At 44.6% G+C, this 11,740-nt stretch overlaps 1 protein-coding gene across 1 annotated transcript in view; it reads left to right on the forward strand.

The window, feature by feature from the left end:
- The window catches only part of LOC110499352 (ligand-dependent corepressor), a 66,708-nt gene extending 55,239 nt beyond the window's left edge, over nt 1–11,469 (forward strand). Inside the window, exons 7-8 of the mRNA XM_090213010.1 lie at nt 547–679; nt 2,125–11,469. Of these exons, the coding sequence (XP_090069136.1) occupies nt 547–679; nt 2,125–7,662 (5,671 nt within the window). The 3' untranslated portion in view covers nt 7,663–11,469. The remainder of the gene's footprint in view (nt 1–546; nt 680–2,124) is intronic.
- Nucleotides 11,470–11,740: the final 271 nt, after the last annotated feature.

The raw sequence follows: 11,740 nt of genomic DNA on the forward strand, positions 1-11,740 counted from the left end.
TGAAATAAAGAATGCAATCTGTAAACTAGTGAACTACTCCCCTCTGGGCACAGATATAGGGTACCCCTCGGCAGGAAAAACATCTACACAATCATTTGTGCCAGGTGTGATATCCTTCCTAAATAGCTTGGGCTAATGTTCCTATCGTATTTAAACGGCACTTTAAACGTGTACATGACACTGCAACAAAATGTCCCCATGGGGACAATAAAGTCAGGAAGTAAGTTGACTGCAGGTATTTATTGGAAAAAGTAGAAATATCCACATTTAAAAAAATATATATATATATTCTACAGTATTGAAATCATACTGTGGGTATTTCAAAATACCCCGGTATACAAGGCATACAGCCTCACCCTACCTATAGCTATAACTCCCATTATAATCCATGTGGGCTTCATATGTTTTAACCTTGAGTCTGACTTCTCTTTATCCTTCTAATAACCTTTGATTGAAAATGAATTAATATACTTTTGGACATTTTTGTAAGTGTACGTGTATATTCATGACAATGATATAAACATCCTTGTCCTGTTTGTCTTGCAGTGAATGTCTGGAGCTGACGACAGAAAAGGCCCGGGACCTGCAGTCCACCTCCACGCTGGAGGAGTTCATGACCAAGCTCTGTCTGCACCACCAGAGGCAGATTGTCGACGCTCTGGGCTTCCTACAGACAGAGGTCTGTATAGGCATTACTCTCATTGTGCATTTTCAATTCGGTAACATTTGACAGAAAGTTATTTTCCCTGAAAGTAAATCGCAAATCACACACAACAGAGGATACATACATACGTAAACAAGAAGATACCGCACAGCAGAGGAGGTAAATAAGACCGAGGTACTGTCCAGTGATTGTTTTGTCCAGAGCCATGTATATAGAGATTTGGGCCAACTTTTTGAATACTGTTCTAGTACATAGTATTATTGAAATATTCCCCATGTAATGTTGAGGCGCTAACATGGCGGCCATAGACCATAGTTGTAGTCATAGCCTCTAGTAATTTAATAGGATCTCTGACATAAACCCTCAGTTCCAGAATGGTACAATAATGGGAGCCGTTTTGGTCATATAGAAGTCCAAACCAGTCTAATTTGAATGAATGGCTATAGAGGCTCAGGTGATGCATTTCCTGCTTTTACTTATACAGGAAATTAAAGGCATTTAATATTTCAGAAATTGTCACCTGAAAATATTGTTCTATAATTATAAATACGGTTTATACAGGTTTTATGACAATTATGTACCAATATTTTGTTTGTCTAAATAGCCTCTAAAACTGCCAATTGGCAGTGATTTTATTTTTCTCCCTAAGTTTTCTGAACATTTTTCTTTATTTTTCTTTTTGTGTTATCGCTGGACTATAAAAACACTGGCAAATCAGCTCCAAGGAATTTTCATTTTGGAAATCTGTTCTACAGTATGCCTACGCATCGTAGAGAGATATGTGATTGTATACAAATGCAAGCAAGGTTTGAAATGATTATGTTTTAGTCAAATATTATATATGTTTGGGCTTCTTGCGGGCAATTTGCAGTCTGCAAATGATTTGTAATTATGTTCCGGTCCCTTGACCATGCGCTCAAGAAACTATCGTCCCACGGCTGAATCTAGTTGATGATCCCTGCACTAAAATATATGTAAACAGACAATACATGTCTGGATGTTTGTTTTCTTGGAATGCTGTGTCTCATTATAAGATACAATATCAGTACTTGTCGGATTTACAACTTGTCTAAGTCCTGTCATCAACTGATTTCAGCCGATTGACTGCATTGTTTGAATGGAATGTTGGCATATTGGCTGTTCATTTGAAAAAAATTGGAATCATTCCACTAAAACTGTCTGGCTAGCTAGCAAAGGTAATGTGCAAATAATATTTTACACCATCTTATCACAGCACTGGCTGACCATGGTAGACCAGCTTCCTTACCAAAATGGATGCCATTTTATACTGTCATAAGGTTAATGTTCATTCTAGTATTCTAATTCCTAAATCTATAGTTGTAGTGTAAATTCAACAATTCCATAAACCTCAATGGCAAAACTCTATACAGGGCTCTGGATTTGTCTATGTAAAAACTAAACTGAGGTATTGAATAACCCCATGGTGGTTCTTGTTCTAGGTTAAGGCTATATCCTCCTCCGGCACTTCGCTAGCTTCTGCCTCCAAACCCTCTTGCTCAGTGGAGCACGGAGCCCTCCAGGGTCCTAGCCCTGCACCTTGCCTGCAGACCCCAGAGAGGGAGAGGACTGGTCAGAAACTTCCCCTGGCTTCCACTCCAAAAGGATCGACGGAGGGGCAAGAAAGGTTGGTAGCCCCAGAGCAGACTGCTGTGTTACGAAATGTGTCTGGGGCCGCTGGGCCGGCCTTGGATCTCCGTAAACCTGGCCCAGGGGAGTCTAAGGCTTTGGCAACACTGTTCAGAAGCGCAGATAACAGTGTGAGTAAACGTCTTAGTGACCATGCTCCGCTAAAGATCAAAATCATGAAGTCCAGCAGCCTGGCTGATGGTAAAAAGCTATCCTGTGTGCTCACCACCTCTCTTCCTGCTGGCGCCGGTACTTTGGAAGAAATGCAGGGCGTTTCTGACTCCTCAACCAGAGCAGATACTTACAGTACTGGACAAGGCTCCTCTGTGAAAAGGCATGATCATGCTGATCGCTCAACAAGACAAAGAGGCTCCATTGAACATACCAAAGACACGCTGGTCAAACAAAGTCCACCTGAAAAGACCCCCAACAACATACCCCCAGTTTCCCCCGGGACAGCAAGGAAGACTATAAAGGGGTCTTCCTACCATCGGCCTAGGGCCACTTCCTCAGTGTGTCGGTTTGTAACCGACCCTGATCTCGGCCACTGCGACATCGTCTACATCGACAAACCAATCACAGAGTGTTTCCGGGAACGGCAGCACCGTCTGCTCCCTCGACGCAACGCCAGGAAAAGCACCCGAGGTCACATGTATGTGGAAGAAATGTGGGAGCTGAAGACTGTCCGTACATTAGCCAAGACGTCTGCCCGCAATGATAGTGGCAACTGTCCCGCTCCAATGCCAGAGCCCATCACTCTGGTCACACCTAAACAGGTGCTTGGCAAGCCTGAGGGACTACCTCTTGTGGATATGCCTTTTGTTGGAGGTTTTGTGGAGACCGTCAATCAGAAAACTCCTTCCGAGCTTCCAGCTGAAAGTGAGGTGGCTGGGGATGTGGAGGCTGCAGCAGCATCAGCCAGTGAGATGGCACTGATCGTTGAGACTAGTCAGACAGACCAGAGTCGGTGCAAAGAGCAGACTGCCCCTCCACCTCTTTCACAGAGTCCCCCAGTGGATAACGAGCAGAGTACAGGGACGAACTCGGAGCAGCCAAGGCAGAGCGTAGCACCAGAGGATAATCTAGCTCAGACTGTGGTCGAAACACTAGATCAGGATTTAAACAGTATACACAATTACATCGTTTTAAGTGAAAACCCAGAGCAGGTGGTGATGGGGAAAGATGTAAACTTATCACAGGATAAGACATCAGAAGAAGCTGAGCTTGTCCAGGATATGCTGCAGAGTGTGCCAGAGGGCCAGAAAGTTGTCTCTGAAACCCAACAGGAATCTGCATCACTGACCCCTTCCCTGGAGAGCAATGAAGACAAGGAGGTAGTGAGTGCAGTTGACAAGGAGGTAGTGAGTGCAGTTGACAAAGAGGTAGTGGGTGCAGGTGTAGTTGACAAAGAGGTAGTGGGTGCAGGTGCAGTTGACAAAGAGGTAGTGAGTGCAGGTGCAGTTGACAAAGAGGTAGTGAGTGCAGGTGCAGTTGACAAAGAGGTAGTGGGTGCAGGTGCAGTTGATAAAGAGCAGGCCATGCCTCTGGAACCTCAAATTTCAATTGACCAGAAACCGTCTGAGGGCTCTGGAGGAGAAGCAAATGCTGGCATGGAGGTTCCCGCGGAGAGTGAAAGGATAGAGGTGCAGGAAACGGGCGAGGTTGAACCAGACTTGGCTCCAGGCGATGGCGACAATGTGCCTGAAGAGGAAAAGACACATGTTGATTCGTCCTTTAAAAAGGTCAGTAAGGCAGTTGAGAGAGAATTGCCTCTCAGGCGTTCTGAAAAACACGGTATTCCAGCACGAGTGATTCCTTCAAGGGTGAAGGAAGCTGCAGTGATAGATACAGAGAGTATGATTATATGTGGATATGTGAATGGTAGACCTATTGGACATTCTGACAGATGTTTGCGTGAACGGCCAGCCAGAACCACCCCAGAGTCTACTCCTACTAAGACTAAACGCCCCACTAAGGCGTCTCTGAAACAGACTGAGAACCCTTCTGAGAACGCGGCTGAGATTCCACAAGTCTCACCTGAGACTCCTCTCACCCCGATCCCTGCTGGGGAAAGCGTCAAAAGCCCTTCGTCGAAGCGCCTCACCAAGGCCTCCTTGAAACAATCTGAGAAATATTCTGAGAACATGCCAGAGGTTCCTCAAGTCTCACTCCCTTCAGCCGAAGTGATCAAAAGCCTTGTGTCCATACGGCCCAAAAGAACCCCTAAAGCTAAAATCACTCAGAACCTGCCTGACACACAGACCCCTGCTGAAGCAAGCCAGAACATGTCTGACACAAGGACCCCTATTGCCCCTATAACAGCAAGCCAGAGCATTCCTGACACTCCTCAAGTCTCAGACACACCAGTCAACTCCTCCAGGAGACCTGAGTCCAGACAACCCCTCAGATCTGCCAGACTGCAACAGGCAGCAGCTGGTGCCTCCCCTCTCGTCCCTGACGCCTCACCTCTCATCCCTGACGCCTCACCTCTCGTCCCTGACGCCTCCCCTCTCGTCCCTGACGCCTCCCCTCTCGTCCCTGACGCCTCCCCTCTCGTCCCTGACGCCTCCCCTCTCGTCCCTGTTGCCTCCACTCTCGTCCCTGTCGCCTCCCCTCTCGTCCCTGTCGCCTCCCCTCTCGTCCCTGTTGCCTCCCCTCTCGTCCCTGTCGCCTCCCCTGTCCCCGTCCCTGTCGCCTCCCCTCTCGTCCCTGTCGCCTCCCCTGTCCCCGTCCCTGTCGCCGTCCCTGACGCCTCCCCTCTCGTCCCTGTCGCCTCCCCTCTCGTCCCTGATGCCTCCCCTCTCGTCCCTGACGCCCCCCTTTTCGTCCCTGACGCCTCCCCTTCTGTTGAAAGGGCTGTTACTTTCATTGTTGCCCCAGAACCGTCTACCTCCCTCCCACTCCCCTCCACTGAGCTCAACCCTCCCCTCCCCATTGCCTATCCTCTTCTTCCTATTGACTCCCATCTCTTCCCTTCATCTCATCAAAACAGTGCAGTCACCCAGAGCTCTGCAGAGCTGAAAGTTCAAAAAGCTCAGCCAGCTCCAAATGCCAAACCCAGCGAGACAGAGAAAACAGCAGAGGAAACTAGGGTGCAAACTAGACCGAAGCTCAGGTCATCAATGATGATAGCAAAGGAAGTTGAAATTGTTGAGAGTCAGCAAGTTAGCAGTGAGGATTCTGCTCTCACAGAGGGTACAAGCATTAAAACGAGTGAGGCCCACACACAAAGTAGTCCAGTAAGAAGCAAAATAACTCTCAAAAAGGATGGAGAATCAAGAAAATTGACTTTGCTGAAAAACTCAGAGGAACCTACTTTGCTAAAGAAGGCAGAGGCACCAACTTTAATGGATAACAAAACTTCATCTGAATGTTCCAGTAGGTCTTCCGTCAGCAGTGCTTCAGACAAACCTGGGCGAATGCCATTGAGGAGTGAGAGTAGTAAAACGGACGTGGCCAGCCAGTCCATTACCCTGGCAACCCCACCGACCCCAGTGGAGAACAGGAAGTCAGCTTTGAGGGTCCAGAGGACGCCCACACCCTCGACCAGTGCTCCAATCACAGCTGAGAAATGGAGTGAAGTGGCATCTCCCATTAGGCTGAAATCCCCAGTGAGACTCCCATCACCAATCAGGTTCAAACCAGAGAGGATCATCAAGTCTCCATTGAGGGAATCACCTTTGCTGGACAGTTCCCCTCTGCCCTCCAGCTCAGTCACTCCTCTCCTGCTGCCCAAGCTGGAGCTTCCTGTACAGACTCGACACAAGTTCCTGGAGTTACTGGATGTAGTGGAAAACCAACAGAAAATCTCCTCTCTGAACACCAGGTTCGATAAGATGCAAAGAGGCTGGGTCCAGATGGACAAAGAGGGACATCCAACGCCAAGACACAAAAATAAGGCAGACAGACAGGCAGCGATATGGAAGAGTAAGCGCAGGGTTCGCAAGCCCAAGTCTTCGGATCATCAGAGGTACTCGCTAGTTCAAATGCTTTTCAAGAACGATTTGGACCTAGCCAGCATTTGCCACTGGTACATGGAGTCAACAGAAACCCAATCGCTGGTCATCGTAAAGAAGGTGAACACGCGTCTTCCCTCTGAGACCCAGCTGCTCTTCCCCGGTATGTCCCAAAGGCCATCTCAAGGGGTCTTCCCTAGCCTTCAAGCCGAGCGCTTGAAGAAACACTTGAAGAAGTTTGCCATGGCTTCCCCTGTGAAGAGCAACCCTAAGAGTCAGAAGTTGATTGCTAAAGCCCTGGAGCTGGAGGTCAGTACAAGTATGCCCAAAGGGAAGGAAAAGAGAGAGCTGACTACAGCCACCCGGATCTCCACCAAAGCCTATGTTTCCTCTGCAGAGGCACAGGTACAACCAGCCGACGGCCAGAAGGCCTCAGCGAAGGCCAAGAACCCAGCCAGCGCCCGGATCCTGAGGAAGTACTCCAATATAAGGGAGAAGATGCAAGGTCAACAGAGCTCCAAGAATCCGAAAGGGGCCCCAAGTAAAGAGCTTGAAGTTTCCAAAGTCAAACCATCTAAACCCCCAAAGAAAAAATTGGCAAAACCGTCAAAATTGAAACCGACCATTGCCCAGAGTCAGAAATTATCCGTTTCTGGTGATAAAAGTGTAAAGGAGACAAGTGTAGTAAAAACAGAGCGAGCACAGCCATCTCCTAGTAGAAAGCCTCCAGTAAAAGCTGCTGTCCTGGAGAGATCAGTCAAGATTATCAGAAGCAGTAGAACCTTAAGAGATCTCAGTAGGAAAGAGAGTGCATCACCACAGAGGTCTCCCCAAAGAGTAATGACTCCAAAAGCACAGAAAAACACCCCTGCTCCTGCCACCGTCCCCAAGACTGACTTTAACAAGCAGCAGGTTGGAGCAGAGAAGGCAGTGCTGGATAAGACTATGGCAACAAAAGGTCAAACAAAGAGACCCTCTCAAAGTAGAGTCTTTGAGACTAAAGTCACTGAAAGTAAAGGTACTGAGCGCAATGGCGCTGAAAGTGCTGCAGAGACTCCTCAACAGAACATGGACGTCAAAACACCAGGTTCTCCTGACCAGGTTCTCACTAGGTCACAGAGGAAGATGGAGGCCACTCCACCCCCCTCCGTCCCTCAGAGTGCAAGCCCCAAGCATGCCACTAAGAAAGCAAATGAACCTGCTCAGAGTGGAACTCCTAAGGGTGCCACAAAGAGAGCTCTGGAGCCTACACATACTGTTAGTACAAGCCCTAAGCCTGCCATAAAGAGAGCCAGTGAACCTGCTCAGAGCGGAACTCCTAAAGGTGCCACAAAGAGAAGCCAGGAGAGCCCACAGACTCCAGCCAAGCGCACCAGGACATCCCTACAGAAATAAAGCTTGTGTGCAGACATGGACTGTAACAGCCAATCTGACGACATTTAGTTGTTTTGTTTTTTCTGGAATATGATAGAAAGGACTGGTAGTATATTTTTGTGTGTACTTCCCAAGCGGTGTTGGTAAATGATCGTTTGGAAGGAGATCGACATGCTGAAGAAAGAGGAGAAATAGTGGTTTTGTCTTGTTTAGTGTTGTCTAACTGGCCTGGAGATGTATCTTATTATAAGGGTTATATCTGCATTGTAAACATGTAAGCCATTTTATTTTGGGGTTTGATTCAGAGCTGATTAGTTATTCAGACTACAGCGTGCCAGGTCCTCCACCTTTTGTTTGTCCAAGTTTTTTATATTCCATAGTGTCTATTCCACGGTTTGAAAAATAGTGAGGTTTACTTACTGGCATGAAAACATCAGCACCATGTTGCTACGAAATAAATGATGATGTTCTCTGACTGTAGCACAGCTCAGGTTTCACTGAACATTCTCTTGGAACTACAGCCTATATTCATCAATGTCTCCCGCCCATCTCGCAATCAAGGAGTTTGTGACTTTGTGATCAGGTGCCTTATTTATCAGACGTAGAGTAATGCGTTGACAACAGGTGAAGACTCAGTTCTCTGGCCATTGCACAGACACATGTACTGTAGGAAGCGTGAGAAAGGGAGCTTTCTAGATATGGATTTGGTGCAGGTCAGCGCACGTTGTCATGTTGGGGTCCTTCACAGGTTAAACTCTTCTCCGGTTATCTTGTAGATCTGGTCATTTGTTCAAGACCTGCACCATATTTGTGGATTTGTGCGTCTTAATGCGCAACTTCCCTCCATGTGTTCAGCCCTCCATGTTCCCGAGTCTCCTCCGTCTTCCTGCTATAAAAACCACCATCATGGGTTGTTATTCCCATGTGTTCTCTTTTAATGTCTTTTTGTTTTTAGATCCTGAGGATATTTATTTTCAGAGATGTAGCCTTATAACTGATGTTATGGTTGCTTTGTTTAACTTACAAATACTGTCTGAGTTAACAAAGGAGGGTTTTTTTTCCGTTGCAATGCGTGTGAGATATTTACACCTGCCTTGTTATGTTGTAACTCTGATCCAGTCCTTCTTGTCTTATTTGATTCCCGTTAAAGTTGAATGGTCTGGTGTGGTCATTACCTGCTTATTGCATGCTGTAGCTGCCTGTAGCATTTACATTTAGTAAAATTCTTGTTGAGCATTTTCACCTTGTTTTTTTTTTCTGAACTAGCATTTGTTTCCGAAACTTCTTTAACTAAGACTATGCATGCACGTTACCGTGGCCCTCTGTGTGCTGAACTGTATGAGCATTAACAACTGAAGATATGGACCCTTGGAAGACGTATCATTGGTCAGCTATTTTGGAAGGGGGTTTGCTGTTTGAGAGCAGATACCAGGGATGACGCTACATGGAGCCACACGTTGTATCGAATGTTGGCTGTATATGTTTTTCCTGTGCTATATGGTAGTTTGCCTTTTATTTGTACAATATTGCCGTATACTGACCCCTGTTGGCCATATGAGAACTGTTGAAGAAAATGCTTCAACTTTTCATATCTTTGTATGATCAGTAAGTATTATACTGAACAACAATATAAACGCAACATGCAACCATTTCACAGATTTTACTGAGTTTACAGTTCATATAAGGACATTTAAATAAATACATTGAAACAAATTTGTGCACAAAATTTGAGAAATATGCTTTTAGTGCAAATGGAAACATTCTGGGATCTTTTATTTCAGTTCATGAAACATGGGACCAACACTTTACATATTGCGTTCATATTTTTTTCAGTATATACTACCGGTCAAAAGCTTTAGAACACCTACTCATTCAAGGGTTTTTCTTTATTTGTACTATTTTGTACATTGTAAAATAATAGTGAAGACATCAAAACTATCAAATAACACACATGGAATCATGTAATAACCAAAAAAGTGTTAAACAAATCAAAATATATTTTAAATTTGAGATACTTCAAATAGCCACCCTTTGCACACTCTTGGCATTCTCTCAACCAGCATCACCTGGAATTTTTTCCCAGCAGTTTTGAAGGAGTTCCCACATATGCTGAGCACTTGTTGGCTGCTTTTCTTTCACTCTGCGGTCCAACTAATCCCAAACCATCTCAATTGGGGTGAGGTCAGGTGATTTTGGAGGCCAGGTCATCTGATGCAGCACGCCATCACTCTCCTTCTTGGTAAAATAGGCCTTACACAGGCTGGAGGTGTGTTGGGTCATTGTCCTGTTGAAAAACAAATGATAGTCCCACTAAGCCCAAACCAGATGGGATGGCCTATTGCTGCAGAATGCTGTGGTAACCATGCTGGTTAAGTGTACCTTGAGTTCTAAATAAATCACAGACCGTGTCACCAGCAAAGCACCATCACACCTCCTCCTCAATGATTCATGGTGGGAAATACACATGCTGAGATCATCTGTTCACTCACAAAGATACAGCGGTTGGAACCAAAAATCTCCAAAGGACAAATTTCCACCGGTCTAATTTCCATTGCTCGTGTTTCTTGGCCGAAGCAAGTCGTCTTCTTATTGGTGTCCTTTAGTAGTAGTTTCTTTGCAGAAATTTGACCATAAAGGCCTGATCTCCTCTGAACAGTTGGTGTTGAGATGTGTCTGTTACTTGAGCTCTGTGAAGCATTTATTTGGGCTGCAATTTCTGAGGCTGGTAACTCTAATGAACTTATCCTCTGCAGCAGAGGTAACTCTGAGTCTTCCTTTCCTGTGGCGGTCCTCATGAGAGCCAGTTTCATCATAGCGCTTGATTGTTTTTGCGACTGCATTTGAAGAAACTTTTTCCTTGTAATTTTCCGTTTTGACTGACCTTCATATCTTAAAGTAATGATGGACTGTCATTTCTCTTTGCTTATTTGAGCTCTTCTTGCCATAATATGGACTCTTTTACCAAATAGGGCTATCTTCTGTATACCCACCCTACCTTTTCACAACACTACTCACACGCATTAAGAAGGAAAGAAATTCCACAAATGAACCTTTAAGAAGACCCACCTGTTAATTTAAGTGCATTCCAGGTGACTATCTCATGAAGCTGGTTGGGAGAATGCCTAAATTGTGCAAAACTGTCATCAAGGCAAATTTTGGCTATTTGAAGAATCTTAAATATAAAATATATTTTGATTTGTTTAACACTTTTTTTGGTTACTACATGATTCCATACGTGTTATTTCATAGTTCTGATGTCTTCACTATTATTCTACAATGTAGAAAATAGTAAAAATAAAGAAAAACCCTTGAAATGAGTAGGTGTTCTAAAACGTTTGACTGATAGTGTTTATCCCACTGTTATAGAAATGGCTTGTCTGCCGTGTATTATTTGTAGTTGTCAGATTGTGTTGATATTTTGCTTCAGGAAGATGTTCTCTTGGTGCGGCGCTTCTGTACTTCAGCAATAGTTTGACCTCCATTTGTCTACGTCAATAGAAAGAAGACACATTTTAGCACAGTGTTATTTTTATCATGGTTATTTCACGTATTCATCATTTGTAAATGCAAAAAGGTATAATTCATGTTTTATATTGTTATTTAAGAAATCCCTATAGGTAAATACATACAGTAGACCTAAATTAAGCAACCCACCAAATATCAAACTTGAACGTGTTTTATTCTTCTTTACTGTGGATATTTATAGTTTTTGATTTTGTATATTGGAAAATAAATAACTGATTTATGTGTTAATCCCAATAATGAGACGTCTTAAGGTGATGACGCTGTATTTTTGCTGGACTCGATAAAAAGGGTGTTTGAGTTGTATATTTGGTTTCATGCTTCGTTTGTCCATCTCCAGTGGTCAGCTTTCACTCATCTACTGTCAGGCATTTTGAGGTAGAACTAAAACAACTGTATTCCTCACTTTGATTTTATAAAATATCATTCTCATATGTTCATACCGTCCTGGAATTACAAGTCAAATTGCACTCTACTCATCCTCATTGTGCCTTCAGAAAGTATTCACACCCCTTGACTTTTTACCATATTGTTTCAAGTTGAATTAAACATGGATTACAATTTGATTTTTGTGTCA

Source organism: Oncorhynchus mykiss, chromosome 20 (assembly GCF_057628025.1).
Source record: "Oncorhynchus mykiss isolate SJ-2025 chromosome 20, ASM5762802v1, whole genome shotgun sequence".
Lineage (NCBI taxonomy): Eukaryota > Metazoa > Chordata > Actinopteri > Salmoniformes > Salmonidae > Oncorhynchus > Oncorhynchus mykiss.